This window comes from Scleropages formosus, chromosome 19 (assembly GCF_900964775.1).
Source record: "Scleropages formosus chromosome 19, fSclFor1.1, whole genome shotgun sequence".
NCBI lineage: Eukaryota > Metazoa > Chordata > Actinopteri > Osteoglossiformes > Osteoglossidae > Scleropages > Scleropages formosus.
Window position 1 is genome coordinate 10,091,251 of NC_041824.1, and position 19,968 is coordinate 10,111,218.

Sequence of the window (19,968 nt, forward strand, 5' to 3'; positions counted from 1 at the left end):
TGCTTTTGTCATGTTGCTCTTGTTTTTGGAACTTTTGCCACTTATTTTATGCCACCCTATAGCAATCTCTATAAATTCAGTCCATGTATAAACCTAAACTAGCATTTTTGGACCAGTTGAGATATTTTCTGTTTGGGGTTGTGGTGCTGTCTCTTTGTTCTGGATAATGATATCTGCCTTATTTGCTGGCAGATTTTCTTGGGACTCAAACTTTTTAGAAAAATGCCTTGTACTTTGTCATAGAGTTCTCAAATGTGCTCATGTCCCACATGGCGTTGAAAGGGGACAAGAAACGGTCAATTTTATGGAATATGTCAGACAATAACGCTGAAGTTGCTTTCTACAAACAGGCTGTGCTGTTCTGATGAGAATACTTGTTTGAGGATATCACACTGTCATCAGTAAACAAGTAAGGGTTGGTCTTGGTTAGGGTCCAGGGTGGGACATGTTGTAATTAAAATAAATGGCAGTCAGACAGGCATCGGGATGGGTGGGTCAGGACCAAACAAGGATGTAAAGACTGACCGACTGCTTTGGGGGCTCAGGCGGTGTTAGAGCTGTTAATAAGCTCCCTTGGGGTCTGAAGGGGGGACTGGAGCTGCAGAAATGACTCACTATTTTTGACAGGGCCGAGGATCCAACTTCCCGGGGAGGCGGAGGCCCAGGGGAACGAACCTGTCTGGGAGAGGCGGCCGGGGCCGCTCCAAACTCAAGAATGACGTTGGGCCCCTGCTCGCCCCTGGAGTATGTCACATCTTGTTTTCTCAACTTCGAAAAAAAAAAAAAAAACAGAAAAGCTTCTACTAGTGTTTGGAGAACTGAATGAAATAAAGGCTTCTAGTGCTTGCACTCCAGCATAGCAGAGTGGAGGTTGCCCAGCCCTCCTTAGACTACTGACGTCTACCTGCCTTCACACGTCCTACTTCAGGGTTTGTCATTAATTTTTTGTCTGGTTGTCCAAAAAGGTACATGTCTAGGTTTAAAATATTCTTTAGAAACTGTGATGAAAGCAAGGCAGTCAGGGTATCATCTGAAAGGAAGTACAGTTACAAATGGCTCTAGCATAAAAATACAAAAATAAGATACAGGGGTTATTTTGCTTTATTTTTAACAAATTTGGTAACTTAGAATTTTTAAATTCTGATGATGCAAGTAGTGACATCTCATGGTTTCTTTATCATTTCACACATATTGCATTGATTTTAATGTTACCATAATTTCTGCCTTTTCAGTTATGAAAATTTAAACATTATTTGTTTTGGACAGTCAGACAGCCATAACTGTTGAGCCCTATACTTTCCAGATTAAAGTTTAAGATGCTATTTTTGCAGCTAGATGCATATACACGCAGTGAATGTGCACATTGATCGATGTTGCATACTGTGTTGTAAATATTTTGAGCTCGTGTTTGCATAGTGACGTACCTGTTGGTAGTGCCAATCTGACTCACCCAAGTCTCCGTTAAATGGCTGTAATATTAAATGGCGTATACCAGTGCAGATCAATATTTGCATGTAGTCACCAGTCACTGCAATTCTTTCAGTAATGGTGCATGCATGACTAGGTGGTGGCTATGGTGAAACTAGGATCAAATCCAGCCTCTGAGAGCACATAGACCGGTGGTCTTAGGAATCTGCTTTAAGCATTATGGTGTTTACATTATGGTGTTGTGTGTTTTTTGTCTACAGGTCAGCATGATCGAGCCCTTTGTGGTGAAGGAGGAGGAAGAGAACACCATGCATAACACAGTGGTCATGTTCTCCAGCAGTGATGTCTTCACCATGAGACAGGTGGGTCTCTGCTGCCACTTCTTGAGGGTCTCAACCGGAAGTACTGTGTCCTACCTCTTAATGGGGCAACAGTTGGCATAGTAGGTAGAGACATTGTCTCTGGACTCTAAGGGCCTAAGTTTGAATCCCAGCTCCTGCTGTAGTACCCTTGATCAGCATACTTGGCCTGAACTGATTTGGTAAAAATTACTCAGCTGTATAAATGAGTGAGCTTCTTTCAAGAAGAGTGTATTAAATGAGTAAATGTAAACAAAGCCTTGTGTAATGATTTCTCTGGTAATAAAGGTTGTCCATTTACCCTCTGGACTTTCTAAACCTTTCTTTGTTACCCAGAATTGCATTCAGGGGTCATGGCTGTTCATTATTCATTCCTTAAATCCAAGTGTGGGTATCAGATTTGCACACTTGGTTGTTGATTAGCATACTGCTGCTCTGCAGTGAATGTGGGAGTGCAGTATAGTTGACCAGTGTGACTGTTCTCCTCCCTTAGGACATGTGCGTGGTGTGTGGAAGCTTTGGTCAGGGGGCCGAGGGGAGGCTGCTGGCCTGCTCCCAGTGCGGCCAGTGCTACCATCCATACTGTGTTAACATCAAGGTAAGCCCTATTGGTCCATTGCTGGCTGTCCCTATATGGGAGATTTTTCAGCCTTCCGTCTTGGTAGCCATAAGATAGGTGAATGGGCATGTGCAGAAATTTCTACGTCGAAGTCTCAAATGTAAGCTTTTCCCTTTATTGTATACAGCTTAGGTCAAGGGATAGCATATTAAGTCTTGGTTAGTGAGGTGTCGTTTGATCCACTGTGTGAAGCCTAATCCATTTAGCATATCACTGAAGTATTTCTTCTTTTGGCTCAGGGTTTGAGTTGATACTCATTTTGATCTCCAGCTCAAACGGTTGGTAACATTTTTAGCACGATGCTTTGATAAACTCCACCTATGGCAGCTGTGTCAGTTACAGTTTCAGTTCAATTTATTTTTATATTGCACTCTTCTCAAAAGTGGCATAGACCTCTGCACACTTGAGCACAAAAGCCAAGAATGAAAGCAGGTGGAAACAATAACTGATTAAACCATCTGGCAGCTGAGGAGAGGAAAACAAAAAAAACTCCCAACCGCAAGGAAAGGGTGAATAAATAAATAATTTTCTTGGATCCAGTACTAGTGGCTGCCCACCTCCTGGTCATTCTAGTCTTTTACATTGTAGGGTGGCCGGTAGCATAGTGTTTAGAGTAGTTTTTGGACCCAAAGGTTGTGGGTTCAGATCCCACTTTCAACCTTCGTACCCTTGTGCAAGGTACTTTCCCTAAAATTACTCCAGGGAAATCGTCCAGCTGTATAGTAGTTTTAAGTAGCTTAACAATGTCCATTGGCTTGGAGAAAAGAGTCAGCTCGGTGGATAAATGGAAATACATTGGACCTGTGTTGGCAGAGGCTGTAACTTAAGACAACCAGGCAGCCTTCAACTAGTGTTTTTGGCAGCAAGTATTAAGATGCCTGGAGTCCAGTGGATGTTTGGGTACTGCTCTTGTATAAATACCGTAATACTCAATTTCCTGGATGTTGTTTTCAATCTGATGAAATTGTCAGTCTTTTTACATAAATAAGTTTGTGTTTTATACATCCTTGTTGTCTGATAATGAAACCTTCCCCATATGTGTAAACCCTGTTGTGTTACTGCTGTGTTGTTGAATTGCAGGGACTCCTTCCCCCCCGGTCGCAGCCAGCCAGACCTCATTATTTTGTAATGTCCTCAGCCAATGCAGACTGTCACAGCTTATCAGTGGTCACCTAATTGATAGTAAACAGAGCAGTTAATGTTGAAGGTGTTTTAATGCGCAGCGACGGAGGGTAATGGACGTGGAAGGTTAAATTCTGTTGGAGATCACTGACTCATAAAGGGCTGCAAGCTCATAAAGCACTAATTGGGTTCCAGCAGTCGGCACTTTGTTCAAGAGGAGGAGCGTTGGGGGCTCATTGTTGCTGCGGAGACGCCGTTAATAATCGCATAGACTGGTCATAATGCTCTTCGTTGCCACCAGTATTGCTCTGCATCTGTAGATCTAATGATATTCCACTTCGGAAAAATGCACATTATAAGCGATAAAACATTTAACTGGGGTTGTTTTGTAATAGTTTTTTCTTCCTCTGCTGTTCATTCCCAAAACCAAATAAGGGCTCTTTTTGCAAAAAGAGCCAAGACTTGTGGCAGTGTGTCAGTATACAAAAGCCAGTACAAATGAAGTTTGTGGAATTCTTAACCGGCGTCGTCCTTCACAATCTTTAATTTGGTGCCGAGGAAAAATAAACAAACACAGACACTTCTGGAAGTAATGGAGCAGCCTTGTCATCGAATTTCCCCGTGCCAGCTAGTTCTGGTCCTGAATGCTTCGCAGTTTGTCAAATTGAAGCTGCTTACTGGTTGTCGGAGCGATCCCTTTTTGATCCTTTTTCCTATTGTTGAAACTGGATTCTCCTCTCTCCTCCTCTGTATCAAAACCTTTGACACCTTTTGCTGCTGGTTTCAGATCACCAGAGTGGTGCTGAGCAAGGGCTGGCGCTGCCTGGAGTGCACAGTGTGCGAAGCGTGTGGCCAAGCGAGTGACCCAGGTCGCCTCCTGCTCTGTGACGACTGCGACATAAGCTACCATACCTACTGCCTGGACCCGCCCCTGCAGACTGTCCCCAAGGGCAGCTGGAAGTGTAAATGGTGTGAGCTGCCACTTCCGCCATTCCTGTGCATGGCTTCTTTCCCAGTACCTCACTACCCGTCTCCCACCCCACCCCCGTGTGTCTGTTTATCTTTAGTTGAAAGTTGAGCAGCTGTTCTCTAACAAGATTGAAAGGGATTTCTAGATGTTTTCTCTATGTGTATAATGTCTGATATAATCCCAATTTAAATAAACCTTGAACTGCATTTCAGTGGACACTTTCATTGAGGGATTCCAAAAGGAAAACAATGGAGAATAAAATCTGCCATTTATAGTTATTTCTGGAGCTGCCATTTCCATATATGTCATCGACATGGATTATGAGTGAGTGATACAGTCAAAGTCATGCTCATAGCAGTGAGGAGCGAAGGCAGTTCCTAGGGGTAATTATGTATGTGTGTATTATCTGACTTAAGTCTGTCTGAGGTTGCCTCTGTTTTCCTGTCCCTTTTTTGTGTGTGTGAGGTTCACCACTGTGTCTTGTCTTCTCCCCAGGTGTGTCTCCTGTACGCAGTGTGGTGCCACCTCCCCAGGTGTGGGTTGCGAGTGGCAGAACAATTACACACTGTGTGCCCCGTGTGCTAGCCTTACTGTGTGTCCCATTTGCTGCCATGACTACCGGCAAGACGAGCTTATCGTGCAGTGCCGGCAGTGCGACAGGTAAACCCTGCCCCTCGATTGCCTCATGTTTGTTTTGTTGTACAAGGAAGATGGTCTTATTATAAGATCAGCACTAAATACAGGCAGTCCCTGAATTTCGAATGAGTTCCATGTCCTCAGTCTGTCTTTAAGTCAGATTTTGATGTACCTCGGAACAGTTAGGTATGTTGGGTATCTGTCAGTTTGTGAAATGTTTGACTTAGAAAGGTACACGATATACAATATACTATGCATAAAAAAAACATTAAATAAATGCTTCGGATGTGCTAAAAGATCTTTAATATAACAATACAGTAATACAATGTAATGATGTAATAATAAATGTAACTACAGTATTTATTATGGAGGGAGACATAGAAAGATGATAAATGTTGCTACAGTCATGATGAACAGAGGATACGGAGGAGACTGGACCTAAGTGCAGGATTGTTTATCCAGAATCAAAGGACTAGATGTGGTTGGGGACGGGCAAATGGTTGGTCCAGGCGAGGATCTGAATTCGTGGTCAAGGAGCAAGGAGGGCGATTGTAATCAAAGAGACGTGGAATGGAAAACGATGAGGGACAGGACTTGGAAGAGCAGAGCAAGGGGGGGTTTTAGAAGGTGGTGGAGGGGGGGGGTGTTGCTGTCTGGAGTGAGATTCTGCAACTGGGAAGAAGTATCTTTTGTAGCCAAGTGCTCTCTTGGGGAAAGAGTGAGTGTTTGTGTACATGCAAAACATTAAAGAAACTTTAACATTTGCTTTTCCATTGTTCATTGGTGTTTCACTTTTCGCTTTATTATTTACTCTTTACTTTCAGTCATGAGCGTTTCCTTTTTCTTGGATGCATCACCATCACTTGCATCACATTTTTGCTTTGGTGCCTTGGTTAAGAGCATACAAACAAAAAAAATTAAAGCCAAATACAGTACCACGAGACACTTAATGGGGAAAAGGAAGTCTGTCCTACCTTGGGCTCACATGCCCCTCCCACTAGCCGACAAACTGCTGAAGATGCGCAATGTTTTGAAGGCCTTCGCAAAGTAGCGCCTGTTTATTATTGGGAACCATTGTATGTATTGCAATGCAAATTTTTAATACAATAGGCTTAATTATGAAGTTTTCATTTGATTGCTGCTTAAGAGTGACAAAAAAAAAATCAACTTTTGGTCAGTAAGGGGGTGGTGTGTAAATACGGGTTGTACATAAGTCAGTTGTTCATAACTTGGGGACTGCCTCTATGGGCAGAGTGTAATCGACCTACTGTTGTACAGACAAAACCCTTCCCTCTCACCTGCATAATAGTAAAATGCTCTATTGCTACTCCACTCCCTCCCAAAATCCCACTACCAGATGGATGCACGCGTGCTGTCAGAATCTGAACTCAGACGAGGAGGTGGAGAATGTAGCAGATGATGGCTTTGAATGCGCTATGTGCCATGTCCGCATGCCACCATCACAGGGTAAGTCTGGTTTCTGCATGATCTGCACTGGTGTCTGCTCATGATTTCAACCCCAGGGCCTCCTCTGCCCTTTTAAGCTGTGTCTCACTTGCACTGGTATCATCATCACGGTGTAACAGAGGCCAGTACAAGTGTGGATGTGTCTTCTTGTAAAAGACAAAAAATACAGGAAAGTATTGGCTAAATAAATAAATGTTAATGAGACACGTGAGTTGAGCCATTTCTACTCCTGTAAAAATACCGGTAACACTGTTTTCACCCTCAGCTGCCGTAACACCGTCAGCAGCTGCAGTCATGTCTGAGGCCGGCGAAGCAGCAGCAGCTGTTGCAGCTCAGTGTGTATTAAAAATGAGAGAGCAAGGTAATGCTCAGCTTGTGCATTCCATGTTGTCTCCATACTTTTTCAAAGGTTGTGAATGTGATGTTTACCGCTGTGCTGTGTCCACCTCAGACCCCCAGAAGACGTACACCCAGGATGGTGTGTGCCTGACCGAGTCAGGCCTGTCCCAGCTGCAGAGCCTGGCAGCTGCTGCATCCCGCCGCAAGCGTCCGAAACCCAAGCTGAAGCTCAAGATCATCAACCAAAACAGTGTGGCGGTATTGCAGACCCCGCCGGACCCCCAGTCAGAGCACTCCCGTGACGCTGATGTGGATGACAGCAGAGGTATAAGCATTTTGCTTTTGTGCTACTGTTGCGGAAAGAATTTAATATTTCCTGCAATACAGATGACCGGAGATGTTATTCTATTATGAATTTTAATCAGGGCTCTGACCAGAGCTGAAGTGCTTACCCCACTATGATTTTATTTTACAAATCACAGGTATGAGGATAGGGAGAAAAATTCCAATTACTTGGGTTTTGAGATGCATGTTATTGCAAAAAACAAAGGTAGCTTTTTCAAACTGGAGCAGATCTCTTTGAAGGGGTAGGGTTGGTACAGGGAATATGTGTAATTAATTAAACTCAGAAAGGTAATGAAGGCTTTCAAAACAGCAGTCAGCAAATTATACCTGCCCTGGCATTTCGGTGTGAAGACTGAGGGTTTGAGCAAATTAATGTGCAACGTGTCTATCAGCGCTCTGCCTGGGGAGAGCTTTCCGGGCTAATGGGGACTCTGGTGGATGGCAGTTAACCCTTTCCCCAGCAAAATGGTGCCAGCATGTGGTACCAAGACATCTTTTCACTCTGTCCTTTCCTCTGTAGACCAATGGCTCTGTTTTTTCAATTAAATTTGTAAACAGACGTGGCAAAGTTTTCTCGGTCACTTTGTGATTTTCTTTGTCCAGACAACATGCCTCACGAGGCAGTGCAAACCTGTTTTTTTTTTTTTTTTTAAAAAGCATTTTTTTTTTTATGCACCAGTATGCTGTTTTAAATCAAATTAGCCTTCATTTTTTATTTGTTCAATGCAAAGAGAGTTCTGTAACAGTTTTAGGTGTTGGGTTTTCTTTCATTTTCAGTTTGCTCCTCCATGAACTGGTTCTGGTAATTCAGGCTTTTAAGTCCCTTTTTCATATGTCGAATAGATGACCCTTAATTCCTTTAATGGAAATTACTGTAGAGGGGGACCTTCTTGATTGTGAGGGGAAGTCGGACTCCAGCCCCGAGCGAGATCCCCCTGAGGAGGACTCCAAGGTAGCTGAGGGTTCTGATGGCACCAAGAAGAGGAAGAGGAAACCCTACCGCCCAGGTACAGGACCTCAGCGAGGTGGGGTAGCTCCACCGGAGTGTGGAATAAGAGGCCTTGTCCATTAGCACAGTCATCCGCAAACCATCAGTTTATGGTGGGTGAAGTGACATTTTTCTGTTGTGCTATTTATTCCATGTCTTGTTTTAATACTTCTGTCTAACAGTCCAAGTCACAGCCAGTAAGATGAAAATTCTGGTTTTGTCTGGGGTTTTTTTACCACCTGTCAGAGGGTAGTGGAATTTTATTTATGGAATTATGTCTATGAATGGTTGTCCAATAAGGGAAGCAGGTGGTGTAGTGACTGTGGCACTGAACCAAATCAAACAGTAAACCTTAGAAAGGTGGACCAGCAGCTTTGGAGAAACAGGAGTAAGTGTGGCCAATAGTGTAGGTCATCAGCCTTTCATGCTGTTGTAACAAGAAGATTGTAACTGCAGTGCAGACTAAAGAGGGAGTGTTGTCAAGCCCCTTCCCTAGCAGCTGTCAAGCAAGGGGGCTCAAGGTTGGATTTGCACCTACTGCTACTGAGGTATGTTAACTAGAAGTGGCACTTTGAGTTCTTTGTAAAATGGAGTCAGCACCTCACACAGACTAGCGTTCAGCAGCACATGGTGGCAAAGCTGGCAAAACATATTTGGATTTCTTTTTTGGATGCAATTGTAATGATTTGGTTTTGCTGCTATAACATATTTCTTAAGCAAGTACACTTAAATTCTCGCAAGGCAAACATGCTGCTGTTTCTCTAGTTTCCCCCTTCTTTTAATCTACCCTCTGCTGGCATGTTTCTCTCTTACCATGAAAGCTGCTGAGGAATTGTAGGTTCTTTGATCTCGAAAGCAATTTCGGCGAGTGCACGATAGCATTTGTTCCGTAGCAGCAGTTTAAAGGACATTGGCATACTGCAGCGGTTTCAGGCGGTGCCTCTATTTAGTGCTTTCGCACCTTGCCCTGCCTACCCAAGCCTTTCACACACTTTAGGGGACAAAGGGGTGGGGTGTTACTGCTACCACACTTTTCCACCTTTTGCTGTGTCACCGGTCAAATTGTGGTTGTTCTCTTAATTGTGAACATAGAGCCACGAGGAATGATAATGCAGTACAGCAGGACATTTTGTGATTTTTCTGAATCCTTACCAACTGCTGCTTTTACTTAATTAGTGGCTGTTGATGAGAAGCTCATGAGAATGGTTTGCTTTACATTTGAAGACTTTATGACTTAGTTGATGTTTTTCTTAAAAACCCTGCAGTTTTATCACTTAACTGTTTCGGTAAAAATACTAATTTTAAGTGCCTTCTCAAGGGTGCTACAGCAGAGCCCTTACAGGAACAGGAAACATTCAGGTTACAAGTCAATATTCTTTCCCACTATGTGGCCTGCTAGACTCAACAGACACGGGCTTTGACACTATTAAAAACCCTTCTTGTCTTTGTTAATCTCTTGAAAAAGACCTCCCCTTTCAATGCTAGTGAAAATTCATGAGTGCCCACTTTGATAGCTGTATTTGTGTGTGTGTGTGTGTGTGTGTGTGTGTGTGTGTGGATTCCGTATGTATCATCAGGGATTAGAATATTTATAACCTCTTCCCATTTGTGGACCTATCAAAATCCAGTGGTACTGGAATAGGAATTCTGGATGTGATAATGGTGGGATCTGTTATGTGAGCATGAAGCCAGACATGTCTTCGGGCTCCAGAAATAGCCTAGGCCGACATGTTCTGTTAAGGAAAAGTGTTGTGGAGATGAATCACTCATCCCCGGGATCGGACTCTCTCATATGTCATTATTAATAATAGAGATTAATGATGGTACTCCACCGTCAAGACTGCCTCATGTTTCACATTATTAATTTCTGGCTAGGTTCTTGTCTGGTGCTGCCTGGTCATCAAGCTGAGGTTCCTACCCCCATTTTTCTCCCTAGGTATCGGTGGCTTCATGGTGCGCCAGAGGAGCCGCACAGGCCAAGGCAAAGCCAAACGCTCACTTTCCAGGAAAGACTCCTCAGGCTCTGTGTCTGAGAACCTCCTTACAAAAGATGAAGGTAGGAGACCTGCTTTTTCCTAGTGTCTCTGATCTGGACTATGTCATTCATGCTGTGGTGTTTCAGAGACGTGTTCAGTTTGGAATAATTAGCATTTCGGTGAAAGTGGCATGGTGGCGTACCTTTTTCTAGATGTGGGTAGTCATATAACTACCTCTCCTCACAGGCTGGAGCGAGCTGGCTTCTGAAATGCCCATTGACGACATCCTGCCTGGACCAGATACTGGCGAGAAGGTCAAAAAGCGGTACAGAAAGAAGAAGACGAAATTGGAGGAGGAGTTCCCCTCATATCTACAGGTGTGCTTGTCTTACGTGGTAGGTCAGCGGTGACATTTCTGTTAAACAGTCGACATCTTTGTGTTTCACTTTATCTTAGGGATCGTGATATATATAAATATGCTCATTCAGGTTACGAGCATTCCATTTTACAAGGATTGTCATTTAATACACCATTCAGCTTATGAGGCCCTTCATATGTACAAGGAACAAATTTAGGATTTTGTGCTTCGCTCAACAGCTGAGCCACACACATCTAGAGCTGCCATGTGATCATCTTGGCAGTTATATTCTTACTTTTGCTTGTGCACCGTTAGGTTCTCAACGTCCGTTATCCATTGGAGGCTTCACCTGTTATCCTGGTAATTGTGACCTGTTTGGATTGTCCAATTGTCAGTTTGAATTTGAATTCATCTTCATTGTTTTCATTTGTTTGGACAAGTGAACAAATACAGTATTATAGAGTAATTAATGGAATTAATCTGCCTTATGTTTTAATAACTAATGAACACTACTGAAGTAATTGTGTCCATTTTAATGTTACTAGGTGATATTTTAGCATAAGTGGGTTTTAACTTTGGGACTTGGGAATAAATATATTTTAACCCATGAAAGTAATTGGGCAGCTGTTAATGTCATGGTTGGAGCTCCTGCCTTTGGACTCAAAGATTGCAGGTTTGAATCAGACCTACAACTGTAGTACTCTTCAGCAAGGTACTTACCCTAAATTGCTCCAATAAAATTACCCAGCTGTGTAAATGGGTAAGTAATTGTAAATTGCTTACCATTGTAAACTGTATTGGAGAATAGTCAGCCAAATGTATAAATACAAATTAAAACAATGGCCATTATGTATTCAGTTTATTAGAATTCATATTATGAAGGGGTTTTCTGAAGCAATTCACTTTGATAAGGCTGGGGAAGACTTTGACTATAAGACTGCCCTATGGAGATCATATTCGTTTAAAATGTCCTTTTTTTTTTTTTAATAAGATTTTTTTTGACAACATGGAGTTTTGATTGAACTCTAATAGTTTCCACACAAACTGTAGCCCAGACGCCCTCTACCAAGGCTTTCCTTCTTGAGTTCTGCATTCACAGATATGAGAGCAAGCTTCTGCTGTTTCCTTTGAAGCTTGCCTTTCTTCATAGTTCATAACCTTTCTTCTTGTGGAGGTTTTTAAAAGTGTTTAATATTTGCAAAATGTTACTTTAAAAAAAGCCTTTCATCTCCTCACACTTTCTGCATGGCCTGGTCCATTCCAGAGCAGGATTACTCTGGGGTGAGGTGGTAGGGTGAACGGGGTGTTTCATGAGGGCACCATTTAAAGCACAGTTGCTGTTGTATTAAACGTGTGCCAGCTGTCACCGTGGGCTTCCTTGTAGTGCAAGCTTCAAATTAAGCTTAAAGGTCCTCACTAGAGGAATGACTTTAATCAATTATTTAAATCCCAGCACATTTAGCTTTTAATGTTTTAGTGCAGTGCAGAGTAGTCGCTGCTTTGGTTGAAGCTGTCGAATGTGTTGAACTGCTGCAGACTGGCTTGGACAAGTAGAAAACAGCCTGCAGGAGGTCATGAGTCAAGTGTGTGCACGTGTGTGAGATTATGGCCCTGGCCTGGCACATTGACATAGCTGCCCCATGTGTCTGGATAAGCTGGAAGCCTGGAGCTCTGTCTTGCTTCTCAAGAGGTGTTAAAATCACGGAAAGTTAGGACTGGTGAGCCACTGGTGCCCTGTAGCCTTGCAAGTTTGCCAGTACTCCCTGGCACCAAAGTCTTCAGCCAGACTCCAAAGTATTGCTAGGACTGTCTGGCCAAAAGGTAAGGTACTTCAGGTGAACAAGAACTTCAGAAGAACAAGATTGCCTTTTTTCACCCTTTTTCAAAACTACCTTTTCATTGTGGATGAACATGACTTCGTTGGCTGCAAACTTGTGAGTGTCGGTTGAAGGTTTTGAGGCTGTGGTGCACGTGTCCCGTGTGCTGCGGCTGTGCAGTCGTGGGGGAGTCACGGTCAAAGCCTTGTGGCCGTACACCTGTAGTGGCACTCGCTTCTATTTTATCCTTGTTTTCAGACTTAGTTAAACCCCTAAATTGTGATGGCAGCCGCAAGTGATGCTTCTTCACGTGTGCAACAAAAGAGTTCTGTAAAGCTTTGAAAAAGTGGTCTAGGCACTTTTGAAATGCTGAACGAAGTATGTGGAACAGAGGTGGTAAGTGGCAGAAAAAAATGTGGATAAACTAAGATGTGAGAAAAGCTACCTCCCTGCTATGTCAAATTTGCTTCACATCTTTGAGATGTTTTTGGAGCACAGTAAAAAGTGTATAGAAGGTGCTTTGAAAAGGAAAAGACCCCCAAACCCAAGGCATCTTGACATGCAAAGTGATGGATACAGTCTGGTTTTTAAATAACTCTGGTGCATGTGATATCTCCCACCAGCCTGCCTTGACTGCTGTTGGCGTGGTGCTCCTTACCCATGTGTGGTTTGAAAGCTGGCTTGGCAGTCACATCCACCTCTACCTCCACAGGAGGCCTTCTTTGGTAAGGACCTGCTGGACAGGAGCAAGCAAAGCAAGCAGACCCTGGAGCCAGGCCTCTCCGATGATGACCCTGTCCAGGCCGGTAGTAAACCCCCCAGTGCCAACAGCAGCTTCTTGGACCCGTTGTCAGACCCATTGCTCAGTGCTGCAACTACACCGGTGTCCGGCAAAGCAGGAACCTTACGTATGTGAACACACCACTCTGTTTCCTCTAACCTCCAGAAACACATTTTCCTTTCTTCTTTTGCAAACCTTTTTTTTTCCTCGCACACACTTCTGCTCAACCTTTTTATACGTTTTTTACTACACATTTCCACATATACTCTATATGTATAACTTAGACAATATGTGCCACTGTGTGTTTCTCCCCATTATGAATGCAATACATTCACACAGACAGCTCTGCCAACAGACTGTCACACCCACGAAAACACAGTATGTTCGTACAGCCACGTTTTTCTGTCTTGCTCATACACTGCTTTCCCTCTGTACCTGTCTCCCTCACACACATACCGCTGACCTACCAGACTCACAGATGATTGCAGATATTCCCCTGGCAACGACCTGTCAGGTCCAATCTTTCTGCCTGCGATGTGTTATACTCGGGGGGGGTGAGGACTCTGCTCACATCCCTTTCTCCACGGCAATGTTGGTGTCGCTCTCATTGGCCTGCTGTGATCAGAATGGGTTGTCTGAGTTATGCTTTCTGACGGTGGAGTCACAGTCTGAAGTTCAGCAGTAAACGTGTAGATTTATTTTTTGAAGTTTTATTGGTCCATATGAGCAGCAAAAGGAGTCCTGGGTTCATCAAAGAACCTTGCAGACCAGCACATTTGTTTACCACCCTTGCCTTCAACATGCTTTCTTTCCTTCAGCTCTGTCAATTCTCATTTGTGCTGTAGTCAGCGTGACAGCATACAGCACCCTTTATTTATTTATTTATTTGGGATTGAAGTACACTTAAATCTCAATTTGCGTAGACTTGGCCTCTTTCCCAAATTCACTACCCTGTTTTTTTGGAAATGATAGAAGCAGGCAATCAAAGCAGCCTCTCCTTTAATGGTCTGTCACGTGCATTTGGAAAGCGGTCACTAACCATTTTCAAGCTTTCGATCAAGGCTTTTAGCGTACCCCCCTTCCCCACTTCCCCCTCTACATTAGGAAGCTGAGGCTGTGCCATATACAAGGTCTTTTTTGAGCCGCATTTCTGATTTCAGAGCAGAAATGCTTTATTCTCTGCAGTTTAATTTTTTTTTAACTCTTGATAGCCCACTTTAATGTTATTTCAATTCAGTTGTTTTTGTCTCCATGATGTATCGGAAATCAAATTGTTCCACAGTTTGTAAGCACTGTGGCTTGTAGGAGATTGAAGAAAAATGTTGCAAATGGTGTAAATAATGGGACAGGTTTTCTGGAGTTATTGACATAGTCAACACCTTAAGTTTAAACCACTGACATTGCCAGTGACCTAGATAGCATTTTCTACTCTCTACAGCCAGTTCTGAGGACCCCTTGGCAGACCTGTCAGAGGTGCTGAACACTGATGACGACCTCCTAGGAATGCTTTCGGATGACCTGGTGAAGCCAGGAGATGATTCAGGTAAATGACCACCAAGTACTGTTTGACAGTATTGTGGGGGTCAGTATGCGTGCTACCCGGTATGCTCCTTGCAGAGCTTTGAAGCCTCCTTTATACTGCATTTTGCCTGTTCTGGTGTTTCCTTTAGTTCAACATTATTGCTGTTGGCAGTTTTTTTTTTTTTTTTTTTCTTTTTCTGCATTATTTTCCGTTTTTGTTTAAAGCCTGGCAGTTTACAGCATTTTTGTTTCCATTTGTGTGTGCATTTTTGTTTAGCTTTGGCTTTCTGTCTCTTCCAGTTCCTTTGTTTGTAATCATTCATTTTATCTGGTTTGGGTTCCTGTAGGTCTTGATTTATACCCTTTCCAGGTCGAGATCTCTTCCTCTCCATTTGGTAAGAGACCAGTCCATGGCCTATCCATGGCTAGCAGTAGTGCTGTCTTATTCTAGGGTTCATGGCCTCACCTTTCCAGTGTGTGCATGCCCTGTGTGTCCCTGTTCACTGTCACACCATTAGTCTCTAGTGCTTCCCTTTTCTCCTCACTGGGACCTAACCACTCATAGGCTGCATGCTTCATCTCATATGAATTGACCAAATGCAACATATTTGGCTGAGTGAGTAAAATATTTTTAATTTTCAAAACCATGTACCGTTCTTAAAGAAACCATAAAAGTATGTTCTAATAATAAAAACTGATAAAACATTTTGCAAAGGTTTTATTGTCTTAATTCATAAACTGTGTGATCCTCCACAACATAAAATTACACACCGTTGTGAAGTGGACTTCCAGTAAAGATGTTGAGATGTGATATCAGCCGATATTGTGTTCATCTCTGCGTTTGCTTTATAATTACTTTTCCACAGCAATAAACCGAATTTCAGTTGAGAGCAAAGCTGACATAAAGAATGACTTTAATTCCACACGCAGTGTGATTCATTCAGTTGGCCAGGACATTTTCTTTCAGCACAGCAAATGAGTATTGCAGCTCAGCAGGGAATTTTATAAAATCTCAGTCGTCAGTACTCCGCTCTCTGGTTATTGTGACAGCTTTCCAAGTGCATCTGTATTTTTATACCTCGTTTGCATTCCTTGGGATTGAATGGTTTATTAAAGAGCAAGCAATGAGATGGCTTGAGGCCCTGGGCATCCATCATGGCCACAGCACAAATCATGTCCACCCTTCTGAAGAAATGTTGGCAGCACGACTGCGGTATTTCCCAGCAAGCTTCACACATCTACTTTGTGAGACATCTTGTGTTATCACACAGTATTGATTGGGGTAAAGCTGTGACTTGGAGTATCTATATTTTAATTTCCTCTGTTTTGTGAATTTTGGATTTCACTGGCGTTTTGTTTTTAGATAACCCGCAGAGTGTGGGTTTTTGTTCAAGAACATACTGATTCAGATTGCTGGTCACAGTTACAAACTAGTTTATGCTAATGAAAAGTAAAATGTTTCTCTAACCTCTTCTATAAAAATGTGCAAATTAGTTTTCTAATTAAGATTAATCATACAGCCACTTTATTTGGTTGGGGATGTAATTCTAAATCTTTGTCAGTCATTCGTTGTCAAAAGCACATTAGGAGTTGTCAGATTCTGATAACGTACAAGTCCTTTTAGGTACAGGAGTAGCTCAGTAGTGCAGCAGGTTTATGCAATGCTCACTCTTTCTGGAGACCAGGTCAGATAATGTTTGATAGTGTCTAAATATCTATGGAGTGCTCCTGTGTCGTATATCATATACTGTATGACTGGCGACCATGTACTTTACTGAACTCTATTCCAGTATTGCTGCTATATTAGTGGTAGAATAAACGGTCTCACTATTCTGCTAAAAATGTGCTGTACCAGCCTCAGTACATTGATCATTTAAAAGGAGGAGCCATAATCATCACTGCTCAAAACAAGAGCACGTGTGAGGAAGAGCTCAACAGCAACTGTGTTTTCGAAAAGGACCGAGATGCTGCTGTTGGTGCTCATACTGCTCGGGGGTCAGAAAATCTGCATAAATAAACTAAATTATGTTTTATCAAAAGTTACTACTTTTAAATATTCATGGGTTATTCAAGTATGACCTGGTGAAGTTCTGTAGCAGATGGATGTTTGTAGTTAACTGCAGAATTTTTTTGTGGAAATTTCTCAACTGATGTTTGAAATGTAGAGGAAACATAGTGATAATTCTGGATATAATGTTGAAGTGTCTTCATTGAGTTCCTGATTCTGCAGGTGAAGAAATAATGCTATCTGTGAGAGTGAACCACAAAGTCATGTGTCATTTATGTAAAAAATGTTGGAGTATATCAATTCATGGTGCCAGGGTAACAAACCAAGCCTCATCGCTCAAGTTTTCTTCTACTAATGCACTTCATACAATGATAATAAGATGCATGACATTTATGGTATCAGTTTTGATGATTTATCTGAGGTGATTATTTTTTCCATTAATAAAGATTCTAACTTTTTTTTAAATACATTGAGACACATTATGACTGAATGGATTACTTTTTTTGAAGAGGGTCTGCTTTTCATGCTAGGCTGGTCAAGAAACAAATTATGCTCTTATTGTTCTTTGAAAATTGAGTTACAAACGAAAGTAGGAAGGCGCAGTGCTTATTCTACTAGATGACATGAAAGATCAGCTTTCCACTCTATTTTTCCAGAGGCACCCAGATGTACTGAGGATAATGAATTGCTCGTCGGCTTTAGTTTATTCTGCTGTGTTGTGATTTGTTCTTTGCATAGTGTTGGGCTTGTTTGTGTCCATTAGCCTGGGCACACCTGTGTAACAGTGCATCATCTTCTGTACTACCCCTCCCTCTCCTCCAGCTGGTCTGGACATTGATCCCATCCCAGATGAACCCGCTGTAACTCCGTCGCAGCCCCACCCAGGCCGAGGGCCAAGAACCCTCCCAGATGAGCCATTGGATGGGATTCTCAGTCCTGAACTTGACAAGATGGTCACTGATGGTGAGACGGAGAACTTGTTCTTGAGTTGTCACTGGTCAGTGAGATGGTTAGAGTAGAAGTGCCAGTTTGACACATGGTCTTCCTGCAGTCCATATTTTCTTAGTACTTGTAATAGAGTTCAGTTCAAAACAGCTGTTAATGGTTAAGAAGGCTCATTATATTGTCTAGTGGTACCCTGAATGATTGCACCCTGTGGACAGTTAAGGTTATCTTTCAAAACATATCTAGTTCACGTGTGTCCCCTCCCCCTCCGGCCTTACGCCCTGTGTTGCCGGGTAGGCTCCGGTTCTCTGCGACCCCATATGGGACAAGCGGTTCAGAAAGTGTGTGTGTGTGTGTGTGTGTGTGTGTGTTTTATGTAGGGAAAAATATTTAATTCATGTTTTTCACTTGCAGTGTGTGTTTTATTTTTATACTTAACCCTTTTTGTAATTTTCAGGTGCAATACTTGGCAAGCTTTACAAAATTCCAGGTATGTGTCAGTTTCTTTCGTTTTGTGAACCATGTTTAAGTGGGAGGGTGGGATTGACGGACATTGGTTGTTGCTACTGTTGCTCTCTGCAGAGCTGGAGGGGAAGGACGTGGAGGAGGTCTTCACAGCCGTACTGAGTCCCAGCACCAGCCAGACATTGCTGCCTTCCCACTCGCAGCACCCTAATGCTGTATCTGGCTCCACATCACCCTTACCAAACTCAGGTGCCTCCAAAGACCACCTTTTGTCTGAGTTGCCCAGACAGCTGGAGCAGAGAATTCATCTGTGGTGGGCATTGTAACACAGAGCCATATGATAGGCACACAAATCTCTAGATCTGAAATATATTTACATTTCTCTGTTCTCCTTAAAAACATGTTCTCTCTTCTGTGTAGAATGTTTTTGTTGTTACAGATCACTTGACTCTCAAAGAATCATGTAACCTTGATATGCTACTGGTTTTGAATTACTGCAGTTTCTGTTGCAGGAAACGGCATGTTTCCACGAATGCCTGTGATGAATGGGATGATCGGGCTGAGCCCTCACTTCCCCCCAACGCCACCCATGATGCCTGGAGCGGGACCTTGTACCCCCAGCAACTTCTCTCCTATCCACCGCATGCCTTTCCCTGATAACGCAAGGTGAGCCTTGGGACCAAGTTGCCTGCTGTACAGATCATGTTTTGGCTTGCTAGTGAATTGTCAGATACAAAACCTCAAAACCTACAGATGCATTGATGATGAATGCCATCTGCTTAAAACTTTGAGATCCCATGATTTCGAGGTATGTCACAATGGGTCAGTTCTTACGGTTAGGTTTAGATGTTGAGGAACGCTGTCTTTGGATCAGAAATGACATAAAACTTTGCTCTCCAGAGACAAAAAATTCAGCCAAATGGGAGGTGATGTGGTGGGACCCTGGGGCATGCCTATACCCCCACCACCAGCTGAGGGTGAGGTGGACACCATGTCGAATGCTCAGAGGAGTACGCTCAAGTGGGAAAAAGAGGAGACACTTGGTGAAATGGCCACTGTGGCACCCGTCCTTTACACCAACATGAACTTTCCCAACCTCAAGGAGGAGTTTCCAGGTCAGTCGTCATTGAGTATTTATTTGGTTGTCTCTTTGATAGAGAATAGCTAATAGTGTGTTTGGTTGTGTCTTCGTTACAGATTGGTCTACAAGAGTTAAACAGATTGCAAAGCTTTGGCGAAAAGCCAGCTCCCAGGAAAGATCACCGTATGTGGTAAGGTGCTCTCTCTAAGATCTGCTCTATCTCCTGATACAGTGCAGAGTGCTATTTATACTAATTAATTTTCCATTATTTTTCTCATGGGTGATTCTGACTTGTGTTAGAATTTACAAATGAACATTCAGAAAAATTTCATCAGCATACAGTACAGATAGTATTGTGAATTGGTGTGCCTCAATATCTTAGATACAGCAGTTTTTAATCGAAAGGCAGACAGCACATTTCAGAATAACTTTAGCCCACTGAAGTAAAGTTTGAAGAGGGCATTAGGGAGAGCATTTGTGTTGAATGTACTTTTGTTCTGTGGAGTTTTTTTTTTTTCTCCCCTCAAATTATTAAAGTCCTTTGTTTCTTGCTACTGTTGTGTTACAAAATTACTGCCTTTTTTTTTTATTATTTTAGAAGACTTTCACCAATATTGAAATGTGCATTAAAATTTTTCATATTCATAAATCAGTATCCTGTAGTATGTCACAATATTTATATACTTTTCATCTCTCATACAATGTTAAAGGTGCTCTGAAATTTTTCTTCAGAAGTTCTTTAG

The 19,968-nt window shown here is 42.6% G+C and overlaps 1 protein-coding gene across 14 annotated transcripts in view; it reads left to right on the forward strand.

Moving 5' to 3' along the window:
• The window catches only part of kmt2ca (lysine (K)-specific methyltransferase 2Ca), a 104,982-nt gene that overhangs the window by 62,416 nt on the left and 22,598 nt on the right, over positions 1-19,968 (forward strand). For 11 of the 14 annotated variants that reach the window (XM_029246334.1, XM_029246337.1, XM_029246336.1 and 8 more), the window contains 20 exons: positions 628-744; positions 1,689-1,790; positions 2,281-2,385; positions 4,316-4,497; positions 4,994-5,158; positions 6,492-6,601; positions 6,867-6,962; positions 7,053-7,265; positions 8,164-8,292; positions 10,210-10,329; positions 10,496-10,626; positions 13,137-13,332; positions 14,644-14,748; positions 15,074-15,121; positions 17,557-17,697; positions 18,137-18,169; positions 18,262-18,393; positions 18,657-18,810; positions 19,045-19,259; positions 19,342-19,415. In XM_029246334.1, coding sequence (XP_029102167.1) covers positions 628-744; positions 1,689-1,790; positions 2,281-2,385; positions 4,316-4,497; positions 4,994-5,158; positions 6,492-6,601; positions 6,867-6,962; positions 7,053-7,265; positions 8,164-8,292; positions 10,210-10,329; positions 10,496-10,626; positions 13,137-13,332; positions 14,644-14,748; positions 15,074-15,121; positions 17,557-17,697; positions 18,137-18,169; positions 18,262-18,393; positions 18,657-18,810; positions 19,045-19,259; positions 19,342-19,415 — 2,568 coding nt within the window. The remainder of the gene's footprint in view (positions 1-627; positions 745-1,688; positions 1,791-2,280; positions 2,386-4,315; positions 4,498-4,993; positions 5,159-6,491; positions 6,602-6,866; positions 6,963-7,052; positions 7,266-8,163; positions 8,293-10,209; positions 10,330-10,495; positions 10,627-13,136; positions 13,333-14,643; positions 14,749-15,073; positions 15,122-17,556; positions 17,698-18,136; positions 18,170-18,261; positions 18,394-18,656; positions 18,811-19,044; positions 19,260-19,341; positions 19,416-19,968) is intronic. The other 3 variants (XM_029246338.1, XM_029246340.1, XM_029246344.1) reach the window with 1 other exon arrangement.